At 38.9% G+C, this 24,435-nt stretch overlaps 2 protein-coding genes across 2 annotated transcripts; both read right to left on the bottom strand.

Annotated features, from left to right (window-relative positions):
- Nucleotides 1-13,392: 13,392 nt before the first annotated feature.
- myorg (myogenesis regulating glycosidase (putative)) lies at nucleotides 13,393-20,498 on the bottom strand. The gene is made up of 3 exons (XM_043221351.1): nucleotides 20,390-20,498; nucleotides 18,135-18,599; nucleotides 13,393-17,130 (listed from the first exon to the last, which is right to left on the bottom strand). Exons 2-3 carry the CDS (start codon nucleotides 18,395-18,397, stop codon nucleotides 15,336-15,338), a joined length of 2,058 nt encoding a protein of 685 aa, XP_043077286.1. The 5' UTR covers nucleotides 18,398-18,599; nucleotides 20,390-20,498; the 3' UTR covers nucleotides 13,393-15,335.
- A 568-nt stretch (nucleotides 20,499-21,066) lies between these two features.
- On the bottom strand, nucleotides 21,067-24,293 carry LOC122326999. Its single transcript, XM_043222215.1, has 5 exons — nucleotides 24,031-24,293; nucleotides 22,754-22,871; nucleotides 22,402-22,561; nucleotides 22,087-22,218; nucleotides 21,067-21,368 (listed from the first exon to the last, which is right to left on the bottom strand). Exons 1-5 carry the CDS (start codon nucleotides 24,151-24,153, stop codon nucleotides 21,275-21,277), a joined length of 627 nt encoding a protein of 208 aa, XP_043078150.1. The 5' UTR covers nucleotides 24,154-24,293; the 3' UTR covers nucleotides 21,067-21,274.
- Between the last annotated feature and the right edge of the window lie 142 nt (nucleotides 24,294-24,435).

Below are 24,435 nucleotides of genomic sequence, written 5' to 3' on the forward strand. Positions count from 1 at the left end.
TAAAAAAATATATATTTTAAACATTAAAATCTCATAATAAACACAAAATAAATCTCATGTTTTAACCCAAACTTCTCAATAGTATACATTTCAAAAAATGCAAACTGGATAAGATTGTCATAATTTCCCCACCCACATGTTGCTGGGTCAGGGTTATAATAGTTAACTAAAACTGTAACTAAAGTTAAAAGTCACACAAAAATTACTTACTTGAAATATAGTAAACGTTAGCAAATGTACAAAAATACAAAGTACATAACAATGATAAAAACGTTAACTAAAAGTATATATATATATATATATATATATATATATATATATATATATATATATATATAATATATAAATATATATATATATATATATATTAACTGTTCATATATTCTTTTCTTTTTTTTCAAGAATCTTCCACAAAATAAAATAATGGTGATAAATGGCAGTTTTGTTTTGTTCGTCATCTACTATCATATAACACAAAATACTGGCAATATGTATGTTGTTTGTAAAATAATAACAAAAAAAGTCTGTTAATGGGGAATAATGCAGCTTGGCCCCCAGATGGTGTAGTTACAGCATCAACCAGCAAGAGCCAACTCGTCAACTAAACCTAGGCTCCTTGGACCTGTCTTCACAGGGACCACAGGTGGGCAACTTTCAGGAAAGAAGAGCGACTGGGGCAACTGGGGCAATGTGTCACAACAGGAGAGGAACTGAGCTTGGAGCGGCTCGTTCAATATGTAACGCAGCCATGGGAAGCATAGAGAGCTAAGTCTCTGGACGCAAGGTGCCATCTCTGAGGGTCCGAAAGCAGATGGATGGGGGTTGGGGGGGGTGTTTGGAGGCCTGGCAGACAGACAGAGAGCTCAGGCTGTCACACACGCAGAGCTAAGTGACAGCCACCAGCGTGCAGGACCAATTGCTACAATATGGCACCTTGGCCCAGGCCATCACGGGCAGCCTGGCAGGCCGTTCATCTCTAAGGAGATGTACGGCCAGACAGAATGGTGCTTTTTTTTCTCCAGCTTTCCCTTTATACAACAAATTCCTCGTAAATGCAATCCTACTTGGCTCCAACTTCAACCTCCGTTATCAGCTGCACAGATTGACCGCTTGTGTATCCTGTACTCTCCCTCACTCAATAAGTGGCTTTAATTATGTTGAGTGAACAAAAGAAAACTACAACAGATGTTTGTGTTGTGCAGCAGGGGGTCTGAATGAGAGAAGGAAATTGAAAGGGGAGAAAATCTCATGAAAACCAACGCAAATTACAAGAAATGTACTAAAAAATACGTTTTTAATGAGCTTAATTCAATTAATTTAATTAAATTATGCTTTTTTCAATAAAGAAAAGAAGTTTAGTCTTGTTGTTAGAATTAGAATTTTGGTATGCTTTTTATCAAGCACTGGCTGCTGACATATGATAAAGAAAACTGGAAGCTAATTTTATTCTAGCAGAATACTATATTATAATACCTACATAATGAAAAGAACAGTTGACGTAAAAAAATTAAAGATTAAAAACATCTGAACTTTAGATAGATAGATAGATAGATAGATAGATAGATAGATAGATAGATAGATAGATAGATAGATAGATAGATAGATAGATTAAAATCTGTGGATTAAAATATTGAATTCTATTTTTATTATTTTGTATATTTTGCATATTATCTAATACTTTTATTATGCTTTTAAAATTGTTCTTTATTATGTTATTTATTATAGATTTTATTTAATACAATTGATAAATACATATTAATATTCTATAAACATAATTAATATATGAACAAATAAATAATTCAGATTTTTACATATCATTTTAAGTGTTGTAATGTATTTTGACATGTCATATAATACAATTTATAATAGATTTTCTTTAATATACATGTCACCCTGGACTAGTCATAAAAGTCAATTTTTTGTCCCAATAAAGTTCTTAGCAATGTATATTACTATTAAAAATTCAGTTTTGATATACTGACGAGAATATATTCATAGAACATGATCTTTAACTTAATATCCTAATGATTCTGGCAAAACTATCATTTTGACCAATACAAACAATGTATTGTTGGCAATGGCTACAAATATACCCATGCTGCTTAAGAGATGGTTTCGTGGTCCAGGGTCACAATTATTTGTGCATGCGTGTTACTATAATAAAACCGCCTAATGATCATCAATGAAGAAAGATGCTTGTATTACAGGATCTACCAGCATGAGCTAACAAGGTCATGCTAATAAGCCCAACCCTGACCCCTCGGTCATGGCGATGTATATAAAAATACAGCATGTACAAACATCATATCAAGACCAGATGTTTAATGGTTTCTGAGTCCTTGGAAATGGCCTGAAAACAAGCAGAGTGCTATTCTAATGATTAATTGTGGGCAGGTGGGGTCTTAGTGGCACTATGGCGTTCTGTCTGCCTGTTTATTCACCCTCTGCTTTCAACCAACCTCATCCTCTCCAGCATGTCATTCGTTAAATTTACAGCCGTCCACAGAGCAGCTATGCTAATGAGATTTATCCACAGGCTCTTTGGAGGAAACTCCCACATGGTTCATCTTTAGTTTTAATCCGCCTGACAACCGTTATTCCATCAGCATGCGAATCCCACCCATTGGCGTTTACCTAAAAATAAACAAGGTGGAGAAAGAAGGAGAATATCAGACAGATGGATGGATGATGGCACGTCATACATTATGGGGTGGGCACCGCTGTCCAACTTGCAATAATCAGTTTGCAGACAGGACATCCTTGTTCTGCCTTAATCAGCTTCACACACTGGCAAAGCAGGAAAAAAAAAGACTACAGTCACAATGTGATCTAGCACTGTCTTATGGTCTTATTAGATATAATAATAATATAAAAACACATCATCTTAGCCATCAGAACGACTGAATCATTCATTAAACTCAGAGTGTTTCCAGAGTGCTTATTAAAGCCTCATCAAATCAGCGTATGCCCGCGGAGGGCGCCGTCTCAGCTCAGAGATGCTCACTCAGTATGCAGCGCCGAAGTCATTGCTAAGTCTGTTGCCTTTTATTTCGTGGCTTGCCCATCGATCCCCTGCGCTGCTGAACCTTTGTTTGGCCTGCAAAGCCCGAGACATAAATCAAGGTCTGGCTACAGAAAGTTTCTCCACAGGAAGTGGAAGAGGGAGGGAACTGCATGGGGCTGCAGCTAGCATGGAAACAAAGCAACCACAAGCCTGTTTTTTTTTTGGAGTAATACCATCAGCTTTTTAGAATGAACAGCAAAAAAAAAAATGCTAGGTGCCCTGACAACATCTAATGAAAGCTAAAGAGTGGGTTAGTATTTAAGTAGCCTACTTAATTAGTAAAGTATTAGTAGAATTTAGTAACTTGTGAAAAATACTTACATTTATAATGTTTTACATCTACTTTGTGTAAAAATTGCTTACTAACACTGCATTGTTTTGTCTTGTCTTGACATGATTTGGTGCTATACATCAATTCAAATAGCCATCTGATTGCTTTCAAGGAGGAACAAATTAAATTTAAATTGTCATTAACTGATTAAAAAAAAAATTTACAGAATTTTAATTATTTTGGTGTACTATCCCTTTAAAGCATGTGAATTTCTTCATTTCCCGTTCTAAAACTTTGGCCAGCATGACTACAAACAACAACAGCACTTCCAGTACTCGCAGAGTTCGCACATTTCCCAATTTGCTTTGTTTCACAAGCAACCTAAGGTTTTTATCTCCTGTGCGCCATCCGCAACGCAATTCACCACTGCTGAAGCTCCATGAGCTATAAAATCACCATTATGGCACAAGTTGAGCTGATAGGAAATTCATTTGAGAAGCACATTAAGTTAGAATGGTATGCATGTGTTCCTCCCCCCCCTGCAACCCCCTTCCTGGTTATCTTCAGCTTTGCTCAGTAGGAAACTCATTAGCTTCTTGTGCTGGGCATGGAAATAAAACTCTGGCACACTTTGTCTCCATTTCTGAGAAAATTAATTAGAGAGAACAGACACCATCGCCGATGTGCCAGGCTCTATTCTGACAGTTGCTCCTTTTTTCCCCAAGTATCATTATTTCCTGCTGTTGTTGTCGCTTTAGAAATGCTCTGCGCGTCTAAGGGATTGCGGTATCGATCCACTCAGACCTGTTAAAAAACTCTGGATTAAATTTGCTTGTCTCTGGGTTTGCTGGTCATGCTTTTAAAAAATACTGTTTACTGTGTGAGGGGAGACGGTATTGAATTTTAGTGTCTTGGTAGTATATTGGGCCATTTACACAACGCGCACGCTCCATCTCTTTAACACGGGCGGCCAGAAAATTACACGGGATATCTTGGATCTTTTGTTTATTTATTTATTTATGGGTGTTAACGGAGAAGCTCGCGGCGCTACACAAATTGTGCTACACCTTATCTTTTTGGTCTGTAATATTCCTTACTGGATACTCCAACTCTATCTGTGAATGCAATACATGTTTTCCCTGTATCGCCAAAACCAATCACGTTCCCTCCTTCCTCACCTCGCGCGTGTGCACTTGTTAACAGATAAGGCCAAACTCCTTTACCAAAGGACAATCATAAAGAAATAACAGCATTGTCTAATAATGCAGACACCGTAAAACTTAAGTTTATATTGTTAGTAGGTAGATGAATAAGTTTTTGAACTTGACAACAAAAATGTTTCCATGGCAATAGATGCTGCAAAACAAGACGATGCAATGACCAAAGATATCTTTCTACATTTGAATGTTTTTTTTTTTTTTATAATATCATGAGCTTTTTTTGTTATTAAAAAAAGTGCGAGGTGCTCTGACAACATCTTGTGAGAGTTCTGGAAAATCCAAACAAATCAATTAAATATTTATTACAAAATATGTAGTTAAACTGCTGTTCACCTCTATTTTTGACTTAATGGCTTTCTAGCTTTATCTGTGCATTAAGTATAAAAAAATGTTTAAAAATATAGTAATTTAGAGTAATTTTTTGTATTGCGTTGATGTTTTGCAATGTTTTCATGCTCAAATTATTTACACTGCCATTTTAAACATTAAAAAGGATAATTGAATTTGTATTAGTTTCTGAAGGATCATGTCACTGAAGACTTTAAAATTCAAATACATATTAAAATATTCAAATTTACAATATTACTATTTTTACCATATTTTTGATTAAATATAACTTTAGAGAGTCTTTCAGAATTGCGACTCTAAACTTTATTTAAGTTTTCATATTATTGTAAAGTGGCCTTTATGTCTACATTGGACAGATATAGCTAAATGGACCCTTTGGACAAACTTATATGAATAAATACAGAAAAACAACAAACAATGCATAAATACTCACAAATGTTGATGTATGTGACTCACTGACATGCTATGTGTTCAATATTAGGAGCTATTATCAATGGACAAACTTGGACCAACCTTCTACATGCCTGTTGAGTGTCCTCAGCTTCTCCTCATTGTTGTCCTCCTTTCTCACTCTTGATTGAGGGTGGAGTGGGTTATTGAACTCTGGGTAAAACACCAGAGGGACTTGACGCCCTCTTGTAGAAGAGGTGATTGGAAGGTGGGTTTTTTTTTCCCAGCTGGAGCAGGTCGAGAGGAGCAGCATCTTGGTGATATAAAACATTGATCAGCATTGATTTTGTGTGTCTGCGAGTGCACCGCCCTCTCCGTCTCTCCTCGCTCGCCACCTTCCCGTCTTTCAGGCTAAGCTATGAAACGATGTTTACTCCACGGTTTCTTAGTGGGCGGCATTTTGTCTGAACAGAAGATGGTGGAAAAATCTATACAATAGATAAATAGAAGAAAAAATGTAACCTTCTCAGGGAATGAAGAAAGGAGAGGGAACCAGGGACAAAGGGAGGGAAGAAAATAGAACAGGTCCATTTTCTGCTTCATGCCACAAGGCGTGCACGTGTCCTTTTTAGCATCGTTCTGCAATTCATCCTCCAGAATGTACGAGTTCCTTTGACATCATCCTAAAATAGGCATTAATCAAAACAGTAGTTCAACCAAATGTTTATTGCCAAACATGCAGTGGTTTTATAGTTGCATTGCTGCTTTAAATGAAATTGACCAATCACCGGAGGGGTTTGATGAGTCGTTGAACAAATAAGGTCAAAATAAAAGCATATTATATTAAATTAAAGTTTTTTGACCTTGCATGTACGTCAAACATGTACGTTTTTTGGGACTCCTAAAACCAAAATATTAACCTTACATAAACCATAATAGGGGAACTTTAACAACTGCACCAAAAACTTTATAAAGTTTTGATTCATGGTTACAAAAACACTTTTATCTATTCAGCTGGACCCTGTTGGAGTCTTGCGAGGCCCACCAGGTAATTTGAGTTTGAGCCCCTGGGTTTCAGCTGTGCTTCAGCATTCCACGACAGCTGAAAATGTAAAGTTGCATTTCATTTCTCACTCTTGCAGAGCTATTAAATCCTGCGCTCTAGATTTTCCTCAGCAAGTTCAGGCAAAGGTGGCGCAGTGTTAAGGGAGTCCGAGACTCAGCGAGGGCATCAGCGCTTTGCCGCAGAGCGCGGGAGCCTGGCCTAAGGCCCCCCAACCACTCGCCGGTGAGGCATGGAGGCCACAGTGCTGAAAATCCCATCAAGCCGCAGTTCCAGGTCCACGCGCAAGAAAGATGAAGCATGCTAGCTCATCAGGGGACACGACCAAGCCCTGATGCCTCTCCTCTTCTTGTCCCCCTCCCCAAAACTCTCTCCACCTCTCTTTCACATTCACTTCCCTTTAGGGAGAGTGTTGCAAGGCCAACAAGCCGGAACCCCATGCGCTGGCCTCAGGGGCTGTCGTTCGCTTGTTGAATAAAGGAGCTGACTGGCTGATTGATAGACCCGCACCAGTCCATGCCCCTCGCACGTTTCTTGGTTCACTGCCTTAAATAAGAATCCTTTGCCGGGCAGCCTGGTTTCAGCGTTCGTTAAATCTGGTGCTTGATGGATGGCACCAATTTTCTGCCAAACCCGGATGAACCACCTAAGCATCCCCCCTTCCCTTCTCTGCCTCAGGTAAATCCCCCAGAGCCCGGGCGAACAGGAGTACTCTAAAACGGTATCAATCACACCAAAGGCCACTCTGCCATGGCGCAATGTTTCAATTATACCTCCCGCTCCCTCTCGACCGTATCGCCCTGTCCCGACACCCCCACTGTGCCCTCCGGCCAAACGGAGAGCTCTCCGTCTCCTCGGCAACAGGCACCTCTTTATCTCTTTTAATTCATTTCAGGGTTATTTATAAGCAAGTCTATCATCCCCCCAAGGGCCGTACCAACCCCAGAGCTGACAGATGCTGCCAAAGCCAGAGTAAGCCGCTCTCACCTGCTAGCGCGCCGCTCGGACCGAAAAGAATCGTCTGGAGCCCACAGGGCCCTGAGCTTTGTCAGTCTGGCGCGATGGGAGACAGACGGGTGAGAAAAGTTAAGCAGGTGCAAGCACAGAGTCTCTGGTGTGTCAGGGTCATTTGTTACCCAGCAAGGACAGACAAGTTCCCCTCAGACACGACTCGGCAGATGGGAGGTCACTCTTGCGATGGCGGGAAACCTTCGACTCGGAACAGTTTAAGCAGCCCTGTGATGTTACAAGTCTGACTGTTAGTATCAAACAAAGAAATCTGAAACATCATCGGAAACAATCACTTTGGAATTGACAGCTTATTCAAAATAGTTTCTGTCATTAAAGGGACAGTTCACCCCCACCCCAAAAAAAAAAGAAAAATCAAATTCAGTCATTATTTACTTACCCTCATTTTGTTTTCAAACCCAAAGAGTTGCTTTTCTTCTGTGGAGCACAAAAGGAAAATTAAAGTGTTATAAAAAATTTAAATGTTACCATTTACTAACCCACTTGTTGCTAAAAAACCCATTAGACTTTCATTCATCTTCGAAACAAATTAAAATATTTTGATGAAATCTGAGAAATTTCACTCCCTACACTGAAAGTCAGTTTCAACAAAATGTGTATACAAATTTTAGGAACCTAACCCTTATGAATTAAGCTGTTTACTCAAAGTCTTCTTAAGAGACAAAATCACTTCATATGTAGAATTACATTTTTTTGCAATGACATGAGGGTGAATAAATTATTAACAGAATTGTAATTTTTGAAAGAACTAACCTTTTAAGATGAAATTTATTCACTGATAACATTCTCTGCCTCAGCTCTCAAATCTCATTTAAATTTGTGTATATTTTTTTCACAAATTCTAAATGATGACAAAATTTTAAGTTCTGGGTGAGCTATGCCTTAATTATAGTACATGGCCTGACTTAAAATTAAATTGCACCAGTAGAACTGTGCCTCTGGTATGTTACGAGAAATTAAAAGCTCCCCACCCCACCATCTGCATCTACCTAAAAATGAATAATTAAAATGGTACATTTAGTTAGAAGATTTATAATCCACCATCAAAAATAAAAAGAAAACATTATCCATTCAATCAAATAAATTCCACCATTACATCAGTGTAATTCTGAATGTCATAAAATTGTATAATTAATGAAACAGTCCGTCATCTTTCTCCATTGCTCCCTCGGCTAATCAATGTCACATTCAATAAGCACCCATTTATGACATTTCCAAAGTTTCAGCTTCAGATATTACGGCTAATTTTTCTCAATCTCCTCATTTCTTCAGACACTGATTTTGAGAGGCATCGCAGTTGGTGAACCAGAGTTTCACTTCGGCACAGTTCATAAAGTATGACATTACTCAAGGTCAAGTAGCACTCGGAGCAGCCAAGGTCCTGTTTGCAGCAGTAATCCCTTCCTTCCATTCCTCGGTATCAAAGCATAGCGTGCTCGTCCATCAGAACAGCTGGGTCCTCAAACAGGAATGATCCACTGTGGAGATCCTGCCCATTACCAGTCTCATTAATTAGCCTCATCTTTATTATCTCCCTCCAGCCATGACTATTGATTAAAAATTCAAAACGAAATGAAGCTAGATCAATTCACCTCTCATTAAATCATCAACCCTTTATGACTGAACTACCAGAACTTAAGTTTACCTTTCACACAAGGCCTGGCATGCGTCATCGCTCAGGGAACTCATGGATGTGTAAAGTTGCTAAATGTGACATGCCCCCACGGGGGGGATCTTCATCTCTAACTATGAGGCAAGAAAAGAAATCTATTAAAAGCATGCTTTTAACCACTCATTAGTATCTACTTCAGAAAAGAGTCCATGTACAGATATGGTTTAGCAGGGCCACAGGTGCTCTAAAATGCCTCCACACACAGGAGATATCATTTAATGTACTATGTCTCCAGATGAGTTTTTTTTTTTTTTTTTTGATAGCGCTACTCGATTTTCATTAGCTTGAGTATATCATTCAGGACCGATCATTATTTTATTTGCTATGCATATCCGATTGTTCATTGATTTTAAAATTATATATATATATATATATATATATATATATATATATATATATATATATATATATATATATATATATATATATATATATAATGGAAGAATTGCCTAAATTAAAAGTCTCCACTATTCTTGTGGGGGGAAAAAAGCCCAAGATGGGTCAGCTGGTCTCGTACTTCCATAACTTGGCACAAAGCATGGCACAAATATATATACCAAAACACCTTGACATATTTTTACGTAGATGATGTATTCCTTAAAAACTAAATATATTTCAACTAAATAATAAAAAAAGAATCAATGCATCAGTAGCCTTTTGAATATTAATTAACATTGCACTGTGCAGAACAAGAGCAGGAAAGTGTTAAAGTAAATTGGGTAAATTTTGATTTCATGTTGACTTAAAGGTCATTTTAGACATTTAGGCACGTGGTATGAAAGGCATTTTGTTTTGAAGGGAAAACAAGTATATGTGACATATCTTTCATATACACATATGACATAAACACTGCATATATTAACGAACAAAAAACGTGGCCTTTGCTTCTCTGATGGCATATAAGTTAAGAAATTATTCATTTTTCAAAGCTCTGAAGCCAAAACTGCATTTGGACGAGCCAGCACACAATCTGGTTCCATTCCTTTTCATAAACCATAATACAGCAAGTGGACTTTTGGACATCTGATGACTGGTTCTTCTTCTAGTAGTGTGCTCTCAGAGGGGGATGAGGAAGGAGACACAGCCAGATACACACCTGGGAATGGAGCCGATGGGCTTGATTCACCCTGGCACACAAACAGAACAACTGGCGGGGCTCTTCTGCAGATGGGCACGCAGGTGGGCATAAGGCAGGGCAGGAGGGAGCGCAGGGGGCCTCTGCCAGGTTTGTGTCGTCCTTGTAGCTCAGAGTAGGTGCACTTCTTTTTTCCAGTTGATCACATCTGGGCTGAGGTCCACAATGCCTCACTATCAAACAGGGGAATCAATGTGAAGCTGTACTGCCCCCTTAAGGAGCTTCGCGCAACTTCCTGGAACCGCCAACCGGCGAACGCTGCATTACAGCGCACATATATTTCTCCACGCAAACGCACGCCTCCAGATGAAGCTACCTTGAACTTCGAGGCGAATTTATGCGGTTCCGCGTCAAACAAATCCATTTATAGCGGATGAAAAAGATACGGATGCACAGTTGGAGTAAATGTTGAACAGATTTCGTCTAACAGGTCATTCCATCACCAAGCGGTGGAACGAGCGCTTCGGTTGGGTCTAAATGAGAACAGCCGCGTTGTTTGTTGTTTTTGGGCACAAGCGCGCTTACTCACAATGTGTCATCATGAGTCATTGAGCTTCTGTTGGTATAAACAACAGCCGCACGGCTGCAAAACGATTTATCAGCGACGAACGCGACGGCACGTTATCGAAAGCCGCGGCTTAACGCAGACCCCGCCCACCTCGTTAAACCGACCCTCCCACGAAGCGATAAGCTTAACCTCAAACAATATTAAAACGCCGTGTTTAATCCAATCGCTTGACACACACACACACACACACACACACAAAATATATCACTGTAGACCGGCAAAGCCACAAACAGCATTGATTTCTGAGGAATGGAATACAGACAGCTAATCGATACGAGTGTGTGTCTTCCGCGCAGGCCGTGAGTGCAAATCAATGTCGTGAAGGCGTCATTGACAGGCAAAGTAAACCTGCTCTAAAGCACAGTTAGTGACCTGGTTAGCGCCAACACTTTAGAAGAGCCACATGTTGTCCAAATCACCCTGGAATTCAGGTGAAAACATGAGCGCTCCATTCACAACAAAAATTGATCGTTTTAGGCAAAAGACTTGCTGAGAGATTGGATCAGTATTTACCGGAATAGCGCGGCTAAAAAAGAAAATCCCCACATCATCTACCGAGCTTCATGTCGTTTCAAACCTGTATGACTTACTCTTCTTTCTGCAAAATAACTTTTGCGTTGCACAAAGACGTTCGGAATGATACGAAGGCAAATACGTTGCAGCTTACATTTATGGGTGAACTAACCCTTCAAGTAAATATGAAATGCTGTTGAACATTTTATTTCTGTAATGTGCGTTAGAGATGGAAATAGGATATTCAATGCAAGACTGGACTTAATTTTATCCTGAGGCATCTTGCACCTATTTTTTTAAGGGGGCAGCACTGGCTCTCCTGGTGCCCTAGGCAAGATAAGACGTGACCAGAGGAAAAAAATACTTTAATAATTCGGTGGTTCTCCATATTAGTCTATGGCAGGACTGGTATTGTACTGAGCAAATTTAATAAGGCAATTATAATCGTGCAACAGTCTAAAAGATTATTTTTGGAAGCTGCATTTAAAATCAGTATGCTTAACATTGGATTGGTAAGGATTCCCCCCCTCAATTTATCCATTAGGAATTGATTGAATCATGAAAAGGAGTCTCAAATTTACAGAGCCCCAAAGGGACATGTTGACGCAAAAAGTATGAGATAGGAGGATTATATTCAATTATATTTCATTGCTTTTGCATTCTCTCTGAAATGTCTCGCATTCCCCTGAGGTAATAACGGTTTCTCAAACAAATAAAAATAATAGTTTCTCTGTGGAATGCGGAATTTTTGGGAGAGACATTTTTTCTCCCATAGCCATGTAGGTTTCATACAAATGTAAATAAAAGTTGCTTTGGAGAAGTAAATAATTACATATTGACTATTATTAAGACAAACTATTTTTTCTCTTGCAACAGTAATGCATGCACAATACAACACATGAAATTAAAAATGCCTATTTAATTACATGTTGACTTGTGTATTCAGCGCATTGAATCTTAGAATTTTAAAAAAGAAGTTCTATAACAGAGAAAACTAAATTCTCTTAATGTGGTACTGTGTTGTAAGTCTTGTCCAATGAATGGCCCAAACATATTACTGTCAGGCCACCCTTGGTCTTTGCCCTTTCCTGCTCATCAAATCACTGCTCCACCTCTGTCCCAAACTCAACTAAATGATTTATTGATCCAGGGCAACCTCCATATAACCTGTAAATTACCTCAACACTGTGTCATTATCTACCAATGATGAGCAGGGCCCAAAAAACCAAGAAGATGCCTCTCTGAGGAGACTTCATTCAATGCTGGACCAAAGTCTGATTCAAACTTTGATCAGGCTTAACCTGCTTTGCAATAATTACTATTCCTGTGAGGGGCTAGAGTAGGTTGGAGGTTCAATGAATCCATGGACCCATGACCGCCCTGCCTGAAAGCCTCGTTTGAACTTAGCGAAGAGATGCAGCCCAATCCGCCAGTAAGGAAAATGAGGTAGAAACGGAGCAAACCGACATTCAAGACTTCTCTGTAAAACCTATGTACGGTGGTCGTCTGGCATGAAATATCACACTAACTAGATCTAAACTATTTGCAATTGCAAAAGAGCTTTTCGGAACTGAAAACACCCAGGTGTCTATTTCGTTACCATAGAGTTGTTGGCGTTAGTAATTCTTTTTAAAATTACGAACTACGCACAAACACGATTGGGTATTTCCACTGAATTTGCAATTCAAGCTTCCCGTACTTCTGTCATTCTTTAGCCCTTCAGAAATCCTACACCCTGCGCCAACCTCACAACAAAAAAAGTCAATGTTGTTCCAAAAAAAAATCATTCATTAACTTCTACATTTTCTGCCCACAAATTAGTAACACGATGAAAATCCATAGTGAACTACACACAGGGCTGAAGCTGGCAGAACCAACTGCACAATGCCAAAGAAACTAAACTAATAACCACTGGAAAGACGAGCCAAAATTGCATCGCATACCAGTGCCAAAATCCATGTGCTGTTCAAGTCCAGTAACACTATCAAACGGGAAAATAGTGAACCGAATAGTGAGTGGGTGGCATCATTCGACCACTGAAGACACAGTGTATCATTAATGTAGAGCAGTACAATTAATGCAGAGGAGAAAGTACAATTAATAACTCATAACTCTTGAGAGAGGTCAAAAGTTTAATGGTACCATTTTACTTCAATATCAGGCTAATTATATTCAGGGAGAGAAAAATACTGAAATTACAAAGTACAGGATTCTTGTGCCATGCCAATGCACTTCAACAAGCTTCAAGTGAAGGACTAGAAAAGCAGGTGAACACTGCCCTCCTGTGACGCTCTGGAGAACGATACTGTTTCAGTACAGCTGGTCAAACGTAGCATTTGCCCTAGCAGGACATGTGAAATCCAAAGCAAAATGCGCAGTTGTATGCACAAAATGAATAAATACTTTCATTCACTGCCATTTGTTTTGACATACAAACAGAAATGTATTAATCGGAGACATTTTGCATATTTTCAGACATTTTTAAAAGTTAAACACATGATGAAGGAACACACATGAGATGTAAATTTTTTTCTGAGAATTTGTGTTAACAATAATGATAAAAAAAAAAAAAAAACAACAACATGAAATTCCAGTCTGAGGAAAGCTGACGGTAGCTATGCTCTGGTGAGTTTCTGGAACATCAGCAGTCTACAGTCTGTTTGGGTCAACCAGGGGCCCGCACTGTCAGGGGCCTATTAACAAGATCTCCAACAGCGTAAAATCCACAAGCATATAGTCCCAGTGAAGAAAATCCCCCAAATAAGTTATTAAAATACCATGAAGCAACACTAAATGGTTATTTGAGGTACACAAGTACTGGAAAGGCAGCTGCCATATGTCTACATGCTCCATAGCTACTTTTAGAGCAGACACTTTGCTTGACAGATTCATTGTTTCACCAGAGTAGATGAGTGCGCTTTCACAGTTGTGTGAGAAGAGCTAAAAATAAGCTTGAAGGTCGTAGATTAGAGAAAGCTTGCAGTGTGAGTCGATTGTCAGCCTGCTGGAAGACCATTAAACAAACACAACAAACACAAAGGTGACCCTTGCACAGCAAAAAAAAAAATAATCTGATAAAGATTAACTGACTAAGCATTTAGTGTTGTGCCCTTATTGCAAAACAGTAAAATTAGGCAGCACAGCATAATATTTAAAACAAGATGAGCAGCACACATTGATTTAATACGAAAAGACAAACAACTATTTCATGTGGCAGGAAAGAGTTTCGTAATTGTGGCAGTAATGGAGTAATGCTTGTAAAAGGTCTGTTGGTGATATATTTGGCACTACGTAATGACAGTTTAGCGAATAGTGAAAAAACTGTTGGTCATTGGTCAATGACTGCTGGTCATTTCAAATGCAGCCACAAGCACCCAATTTTTAATATGATTATATCAAATATTGGTGCTTATGAGACAAAAGTAGGGAAGATTTGCTGCATGCATGGCCTAACTTTACAGAAGTGCAGCACTAGTGCTTGCAGTTAAAAGCCATATACTGTTTTAAACGCATTCACAAAATTGTATTTCAGAGAAATCAAGCTGATGTCCTATGAGAAGATGATCTGAAGAGTAAGTAATAGTTTTCCTTGCAAGAGGAAGATTTATGTACAGTACTGGTAAAATTTCCCTTGTTAAAAATGCTGATTACAGAAGACGAAGCATACATTGTGCAAAAATCACCTGTCACAGCCCATTAGTACATCCTTAAAGTTAGTTTATTTGGCAAGACGCATATGTGAAAGCTTAATTGTGTCAAGGTTTTGGGCCGGAATATCAAAGACATTCACTGTTTAAATGCAAGGCACAGATTAAGACATTAGCTTTAGATTATCTATTGCATGTTTAACTGTTGTAATGGCACTGAACGTCACAACCAAGCTGATGAAGAATGTCAGAATGTGCAAATGGAAGTTTACTTCTTAAACAGCCCTGTTTACATTGTAAGATTTAAACCCTGGATGAATAACTATAGCTAATTTCCCTGAAAAAAAAAATCAACACCATCACAAACGCTTTAAATGGAAGACATGCTCAAAACTCCAGATGCTTCCCATGAGTCTCACTGAACCCATTCAAAGTAAGCAATTTCATCAAGATCAACTGGATAATCTGTTAGGTGTATTGGCTCTTTGTTGTCATATCGTTCTCCTTTATAGCTTTTCCAGCGTCCAGCTGGTAAATAGATATCCCTTTCTTGCTTGCCAGGTTCCAGCACTGGTGCCACCATCAAGTCATCTCCTATTAAAAACTGTGAGTCAACTCTATAAGCCGTTTCATCACTGGTGGCGATCCACCATAGTGGGCGAATTATGGGGTCCCCAGTGTCCAGAACTTCTCCAGCCAATTCTATGACCCTGGGAGCCACCAATGTCTCATGTAGCTCAGTGAACCGTTGAGCAATAGCCACCACTTCGTCATCATACTCCCAAGGAGGAATGGAGAACTGCATGGAGGGCATGAAAGCAGACAGCTCCAGCCACCGAATATAGAGCTCACGGTCTGGTAGCCTGCCATTTCCATCAGTACGATTGGGATAGGCATTGCCTCCAATCATGTCTGGCAAGATGAACTGGTAGCCCAGGATGCTAATGGTGAGGACGGTTGGGATCAGGGACTTGAGGCCAAGTTCATAGCCCCACACAGAGTCCCGGTCAATTAGACGGAAAAAACAAGAGATATTCTGAGAGCTGTAGCCGGACCGAAGTTCAGCACGTTCGTTAAAAGGAATGGCCATTTCTGTGTAGCGGCGAGTGAAGGTGCTTGGGTCGGGGAGATGAACTCGAGTTCTGAACTGCCAGGGCAAGTAGTTTGTCTCGCCTGCATCCAATTTGAAGGAAGAAACGCCGTATTTGTGACGTAAAGAACGAAGCTGGGATGTGAACCAGTTGCGAGCTTCTGGATTGGTAAAATCAAGGATTCCACCAATACCATTCCACCATTTAACCAATGCAGGAAGTTGGCCTGTTGGCTCCATCACAAACAGGCCTTTCTGTACACATGGCCCAAAATTAGCAGAATCATAATTCACAAAGGGATGAGTCCACAGGGATACCAGGAAGCCCCCTGCCTTGAGCTTTTGAAACATGGCAGAAGCATTTGGGAACTTCAGTGTGTCGAATTCAAACTCCCCGTATTGACTAGTATAACGATCATCAAGCTCTAAGTGGCTACAGTTAAAACCATGTTTGCGTATATTCTCAGCATAAGTTAAAAGCTTTTCCTGGTTGATGTCCTTCTTATGTAAAGCCCAGGTTGACCATATTGGATGCCGGAACATTTCCTTGGCAGGCACTTTGTTGGGTTTGGGGAAGTATCGACGAACCATGACTTTGTGGATTGAGGTCACATCTTGGCCAACGCAGACTCTGTAACTAAGTTCAGCATAGGGAGGTCTTCCAGGTGCAGGTTTGTATGGACTGTCCTGATATCGTGCCTGGAAGTACATAGTTTTCTCTGTATCATTCCAGCCCAGGTGGAAGGGCACAGAGTCATTGATCTTAATGGCAGTTGCATTGGATGAAAGCCAGTAGCGCTCCAGGATGCCTCCAAAGTCATGTCGATTGGAGTACACGTCGCTAGTGACAAAAGGTTTGGGTGCCTGCTGGCCTGATATGGCGATAGGCCAATGTTGAACAGCAGTCTCAGCACCACCATACCACTGCGATTCATTGTAGGACATGGCGTGTTCCACAGGTCGGTCTGACTCCAACTCTTCCCAACGCACACGGTAACACACAACCGTCTCCTTTGGTTTCACTGTCATAATAAAGAAGTTCACCTTGCCAGCAAACGAACGCGAGCAGCGAAGGATCACTCCCTCCTTGGAGCAAGAGTCGAGATCAAGGGTGCCAGATCTGAAATCAGAAAGCATAAATAAGTTTCCTTTATAATTAATTACAACTCCCCAAAAACAATGGCATATATTAATAAGTCAATATATCTGAAGAATGACTTGAACCCAGCATGTGTTTTAAAGGGTTACTCCAACCCGTCGTTCCTCGGAACACAATTAAAGATATTTTGGATGAAAACCAGGAGGCTTTTGACTGTCCCATTGACTGCCAACCAGTGGACATCGTCAAGGTCCAATAAATATGAAAGACATTGTCAGAATAGTCCATCTGCCACCAGCAGTTACGATTCAACCGCAATGTTATAAAGTGACAAGAATACTTTTTGTATGCAAAGAAAATAAAAATAACTACATTTATTTATCAGTTATTCTCTCTTCTGTTTCTCTCCGTGCCACCATAGCACCATTTTGGATATGCCAAGAAAATTCACTGGAAGCAAACAGTGTACATGGTTAGGTGCCAGCCGTTACAAGGATGCACTGTTCATTCCAATCAAAGTGTAAATACACGTAGAAAACGTATCCGTGTTGACATGCATACACTAATTGCATCCAATAGATATTCTCCAGATGGAGCTACGGTGACGTGGAGAGACATAGGGGAAACAAACTGTTGAATAAATATTGTTATTTTTTACTTTTTCTGCATTTCAAAAGTATTCTCATCACTGAAAAAAAATAAATAAATACAGATTAAACCACTAATGGCAGATGGACTATTCTGACTATGGACTATGTCTTTCATACTTTTCTGGACCTTGAAAGTGTTCATTACTTGGCAGTCGATGGGACAGTCAAAATCCTCCTGGGTATCATCCAAAATATTTAATTGTGTTCCAAGGACAAACAAAGCTTTTAAACAGGTATGGAATGACATGGAGGTAAATGATTAATAAAAACTAAATATTTTGGGGTACAGTAACTCTTTAAAGTACATTTTTTTCTTTTTAAATTACTCATTTTACTGGTACCAATTATTTTAATATCAGCACAATGCATACTGACCTGAAACCCATCTTCAGAACAATCCTCCCAGCCTGGTTGCGGATGAGAAAGCCATCCTTGTTCAGATCAAGCAATTCCGTCTTTAGCAGGTCAGCTTTACGAAGGGAGGCAATATAGTAGCACCATGCAGTCACTGCTGCAATCACCAGAATCGCACCAATAACTCCAGCCCCCACCAGAGGGCGACTGTCCTTGTCTATCTTCTTGATGGGCATGCCATCAGTAATTGTTCCTCCTGCGCCTCCTGGGACTACTTGGTACATTCTGAGTCTTTGTTTTTGAATTCACAGTTGAAAAGAAGGTAATAAAAACTGAAGGCTAAAATTTTATACAGTCTATAGAAGACATTTGGCAGACAGAGAACAAAAGTAAATAACTCGCTAAATTTGTGCAAAATGGAGTTATGCCTCCATTTTTTCTTCTCTCAGTGTAGCATATTCCTCTTGTTCATTATCCCTTATGAGCCTGCGGAAAAAGAGTGGCAAAAGCGTCAATGTAAAACGTTGAAACGAAGTCCAAAGAAAAATCTACTTGTCATGCAAATATAGGAATTAAAAAAAAAACTATCATTTGAGCTTTGATATCGACCTGAATTGGTCTGCTGGGAGGTAAAGATATAAACAAAAGCAGTTTATTCATGCTGCCAAGACTTCTCACTGTGGCAGTGTGTGAATTGACTGCACCAGAGGACAACACAAGGGCCTCTGGGTCTGCAGTATGCAACGCCACCTGCAAAACTTTGAGACTGGCTAAGTGCCACCAGACACACTTGGTTCAAATGAAAAGCACAGTTAATGGACAACGTTTTTTCTCCTGAAGAAGGATCTAGAACAGCTGAACTGCCCGTGTTTTTGAGGGAGATGTACAGCACACTAATAAGGTGCATCAGTGATTGCCTACCTTTTTAGTAGCCTTAGCGAAACAAAATTTTGTCAGCTGTCATAAAAAAAATCTGAATAAAAAAACATTTTGAATCAGAATATTATATGAGAAGTAAAAAATGTTTTTATTATAATCACGCATCTATAGTTTATCCCACAAAAGTAAATGGCACAGTCAAAAAAAAAGGCCAAATATTAAATTGAGGTATGAATTAACTCAATGTCATGCGCAATGCTGTATGGAAGCGAGCGTTCAGTTTTTCTTTTGTATCGTGACGTATATCTGAGTGTGAATGATTGGAGATACACACACAAAAAAAAAAAAAGTAGGGCATGGTCTGTTTAACACATGTTTTTTAACTAGTTATAATAATATTCTTAATAGCACACTTCAACAGTGTTGCTACAGCAATTTTAAAGAAACTGGAAAAAGTGAAAGAACAAAACTACTCCAAAAAAAAACAAACATAATACCATCAAAACTGAAAAAATTCATTATTCTACTGTTCTGCTGCATTCAGTACTTCTGGTAATGGACATTTTCACTAGTAACAAAAGGCATGTGATCCTCAGCCAAAAGACACTTTAGTTCTTCCCTAAATGAAAGAAGATTTCGCAAACTAGGCTGAGTAATTGTCATGCAGAGACATAGGCCGAAGAAGAAACTGGTATGTTTAACAAGGATACTTTTTGAAGTAAAAAAAATAAATCTAACAGTTAAATGTCTGTCTTGCCTAAGCCTATACTAACAAGAGATGTTTTTGAAAGGATGAGGCAATCACGTATTATCTCTCAGCGCTCAAGTAAACTCAATTTTGCTGATTCGGTACATGTGACTACAAAAAATAAAACTGGTTCTTTAGTCTTTGCTAACTTGGCTTATTCAAGACGCTGACAGCAGCACACATGGGCATGTAAATAGGTCAGAGAACTGTATCACCACGTTGTGTGATGAGTGAACATTTACTAAAATAGCCAAGCACTGGACACACGATTAATATTGGCTGACCTCTTAAAGAGGCTTGCACGTTTCTTATTTTAATACCTCAGGACAGACGAGACCCAGCACACAGATATAACGTCGGTCAAAGTGAAACATAGCACCGAGACATGCGGTAGTCTCTACAATAACATTGTGACTGGTTTAAACCTGCTTAAACGGCAACATTATTACGGGATGACCCTCTTTACAAAACAGTTCAGTATTTTATCACAGCAGGCATACGGAACAAGATAAGACAGAGCCTGTGGTCGATATCAGGCAAAGGGGAGTCGACTGTAAAACACACGCAGTGTATTATTACCGAGGCTGACAGGAGGAGTTCGCTATTTGAATGCCTAAACATTAATAGTTAGGTGAAATAACACACTCACCAGCTTGAGGACTGTTGGTTTCGTGTCTTGTTGACATGTTCCCTCGAACAATTCAAGACGTTGAACTCCGTGTCTTGTTATGGGAGGAGTTTGTGTGGCGACTCGCTCTTCGCTCTGCAACTCTGGGAAATTGAGTTTTATGGGCTACTCAGCGAAAGGGAATATTGGGCGAATAACGAGGATTGAGTTCGTTTGGCTGTCAGCAAGCAGTCTAACAAAGAAAACAGCACTTAACAAGTTTGTTTTCTGTTGATCTTAAAAATATAACACGGTCCCGCCAAAACACTTCCGCGAACTACACGCCTTAACTTTACTTTCGAACTAAAAACTACTTTATTTTAACACGTGGATCGTTGAAGTGTGTGGTATAAATATAATGACATATTTTTTTTTCCATATTGTTATTTTGAAATAGCATTAAAATGTTTTAAAACTTTCATGAGGTAGCCTGTTGGCTAATGGTTTTGAATTCAGTAGCTAACTATTTTAACTCTTTGTTAAAATAGTATTTAAAGTTATTTAAGTTGTGTGAGTTAACCATTTTAAAGCATTTGACCTTTTTACGAATTTTACCTATTTTATGAAAAACCTTGAGGCTCAAGCTTGAATGTGGTGTAGTTACTATGGTTCCCATGGTAATGTTTGTAAGACTAAATAACAAACATTTAACAGGCACATCATAAATTGTTTATTTGTCATGTAATGCACATTTAGATCCAAAAATACGTTCCACAGTCAATAAAATGAAGCTGCACCCAAGCATATTTAACAAGGCAGGAGCTCCAAACAAGTAACGTACCTCAAAAATACATTGTAAAATGACATTATTAAACTAACAATAAATGAGAAAAAAAATAGATATAAAATGCGCAAACAGTGTGGCTTTTAGAAGTGCCTTGCTTCTGACACGAACTCTGGGTGGATGATGTAGTGTCCAACTTTATATGGCTTCACCACATGGAAACAGCTGTGTCCTTCACTGCAAACCAAAACATCTGGATTTAAAAGGGATAATCTCAGACATTCAGATGCATCAACAACAGAGCCATGTGTTACATTAAAAGCACTGAATCAAAACATTGAGTTGTAATACGTTTGTAATGTTTGAAATCTGATCAACCTGCCTCTTGTTAGTAAAATTGAAGTTGACAGCCTAATTATTTATTAATTTATTTGTGTGTTTATGTATTTCCTACAAAAAAAAAACAACTACAACAACAACAATACACAGAAAATTAACGGTTTCCATTAAAATACCATTATGAACCATAACATTTTTCCAGTTAAACATTACAAAATTCCTTTGGGCACTTTTTCAATCCATTACATTTTCTATTGTGTTTTGGACAGGGTTCAATTTATTTAGCATGAGTTTATTTTGTTAGTTGTATTGTTATTTCATTATATTGTTTTGTTTTATTTATTATATATTTTAAGGACTTTTTTTTAGTAAGAAATGCTTCTTTAGCACCAAATCAGATCCGATCATGGCACTGGGGACTAATAGCTGCAAATCTGAATTATCATTACTGGAATAAATCAATATTTTTCAAATATAGTAAAATAAAAACTATTTACTGCATGTTCAAATAAAGGCAACCTTTGTTTTAGTTAGTTAGTCAGTTAGTTAGTTATATTATTGTCCTGATTTACTTTGTTTGCTTGCTTTTTTCTCCCAAGATTTTGGAATAAAATACCTGCAATCAGTAGTGGATTTTGAGCGGGATCTGTGATGATGGGTAACCTGGTGTTTGAAGTTTTTTAAAGCTGGCATGATGTCCATCTGTTGGTTCCAAGCTGATCTAATGCGATCTGTGTCTGAATATTTCCTGAGAACCAAAAAAAAAAAAAAAAAAGATAAAATCTTAAAAGAAATGGACTTGAGGACAAAATTATAGCTGGTAAACTGGTAAATTATAAAATAACATGAAAAAAATCCTTAAATGTAGGTTAAATTAAACCTTATTATGCAATGCCCATGCATTTCAAATATAGAATTGCGAAAGCATTACCCTTGTGTGACGGGGATTGTTGCATGAGCAAAGTTGTTTGGTTGTGGTTTGAGGAGCCAGGCAGCAGGTGGCAGTGTACAAACTGCAGACGAGACCGCAGCTGCTTTGGAGTCTTTTTGTGGTGAGCCCTGCATCGACTGTCCATGAGCCGTCTGTACATCTTAAAGTGAATACAGAGCCAAAACGTATGATATACTGTAGTTATGTCATAGTACTTTCCAATAAGCAAATATATTAGTTTGGAGCATGTTTCAAACGCTCAAATATTTGCAACCACACTGTTCTTATCTCATCAACGACAGTGATTGTTTTTGGGACTCAACCTCAGCTGTAGTGAGTATCAGATAGATACCTGGATGCTGGACTGATATGTGTCTGACTGGAGGTAGAAAAGAGCTAGAAGGAGTCGTTGTCTGGAAGTATTTCCGTGAGCCGTATCCTGTCTGCAGCGTTCTTGGCATCAGGAAGTCCTGGGTGGCAAAAGAGATTCAGAAAACCAACCCTAAGTGGCACACTTAATAGCCTGTAACACTGACCCAGCAGAGGTTAGATTGTTTTGCTAACATAGTGAGAGTCGATCCCAACCTCCGATCCCTGTTCAGTGGTTTGGAAACAGTGTAACCGGAGCCTGCTGTACAAGGCCCCCCCATGTAGGTTGTTTTGCAGAATCAAGCGGCTACAATGCTCTCCGGGCTGCTGAATTATTAATGTTTAGTCAGGGCAGTTAAATTCAAGTTAATTGAAAAATGTTGGTTGTTTACAGGGTTTTTCCTTTCCTCTGTATTTGCTCTTTCAGATGCGAGTCATTCACACATTAGCAACGGTATAATGCTAATTGAGGGAATGGAAACAAACAAACACCTCAAAAAATGTAAATAATGAATGCAACTCACCTTAGGAGCTATACATTTCACTATACATCCTATACGCTACATTAACCTCTACATGTGGTTGGAGGCCTAGAGCAAAATAATAAGGCACAAATGCTTATTATTCATCTTTAACTTCTAAAAGATTAATCTGCAGTTCTGCAAATATAAAATATAAATCTGCAAAAATCAGATTCAAATTCAACGACTTTCATCAAAAGTGTAGATAGACATCAAAATATGTATGTTCAAAATTTTAAATGTTATAACAAATCAGCATATTAGAATGATTTCTGAAGGATCATGTGACACTGAAGACTGCAGTCATCTTAATTGTTAAAAACATATCTGTTTTTAACAATTTTCAAAAAGCTTCTTTCGTTGTGCGATTAATCTCAATCAGACTGCATTTGGGTTATTTTGATTAGGTTAAAAAATAAAATTAAATAAAAAAAATATGATGACATTTTGAAAATGGAAAAGTTATCTGTTTTTGCAAAAAAAAAAAGCTCTTCATATGTTGAAATAGAGAGCATTTATTTTAATTTAGAATAATAGTTTGCTGTTAATCCTGCATTTTTATTGCAAACAAATGCAACATTGGTAACCCAAAGAGACTTTTACGGAAACTTACCAACCTCAAATAAAGTGAATATATAGCTCTCTCTTTATAAAATAAAGTAATATAAAACTCCTAATGGTAAAAAGAGACCCATATAAATGGAACAAATGCTCACACAAATGGAGCAAAAGTTCTTACCGGCCGTGGATGAGGATTGTTCCTGCGATATGCGGAGGACGGTCTGGGCCGGGTGGGCTTGACCCGAGCTGGGTAACTGAACTCCTCTGAGTAGGTGCTGCTGAAGTGTAGTTGAGGACCCATTTCCCCTGTGTACAGTGAGAATGTGTCTGCAGCTCATAGACTGATCAAACCTACCTCGCTCCCTCCCTCTCATCAGCGCTTCTGCTCGAGCGCCGTCATGCTCCTCTTCCTCCCTTCTATATCTTAATCCCTCAGTCCTTTCATCTTTCCATGGAGCATTCGGATTTATTGACTCAGAAATGAAAATTCCGCAATTGTTTACTCATCCTTAGGTTTTGTAGCAATACACGACAGCGTGTTTCTCTCAGCTCTCATCCCATTTATCACTCTGCACTTTTTGGC

This window comes from Puntigrus tetrazona, chromosome 21, assembly GCF_018831695.1.
Source record: "Puntigrus tetrazona isolate hp1 chromosome 21, ASM1883169v1, whole genome shotgun sequence".
In the NCBI taxonomy this organism is placed as follows: Eukaryota; Metazoa; Chordata; class Actinopteri; order Cypriniformes; family Cyprinidae; genus Puntigrus; species Puntigrus tetrazona.

Bases quoted from the DNA above. Each gene is read 5' to 3' on its own strand.
- myorg (XM_043221351.1), bottom strand. From the start codon at position 18,397: ATGTACCAAGTAGTCCCAGGAGGCGCAGGAGGAACAATTACTGATGGC. The intron at 17,131-18,134 runs GTCAGTATGCAT...TTCTGATTTCAG, and splicing joins GTTCTGAAGATGGGTTTCAG to ATCTGGCACCCTTGATCTCG.
- LOC122326999 (XM_043222215.1), bottom strand. From the start codon at position 24,153: ATGGGTCCTCAACTACACTTCAGCAGCACCTACTCAGAGGAGTTCAGT. The intron at 22,562-22,753 runs GTATCTATCTGA...ATTCACTTTAAG, and splicing joins CATATCAGTCCAGCATCCAG to ATGTACAGACGGCTCATGGA. The intron at 21,369-22,086 runs GTATTTTATTCC...TTTGGTTTGCAG, and splicing joins AAATCCACTACTGATTGCAG to TGAAGGACACAGCTGTTTCC.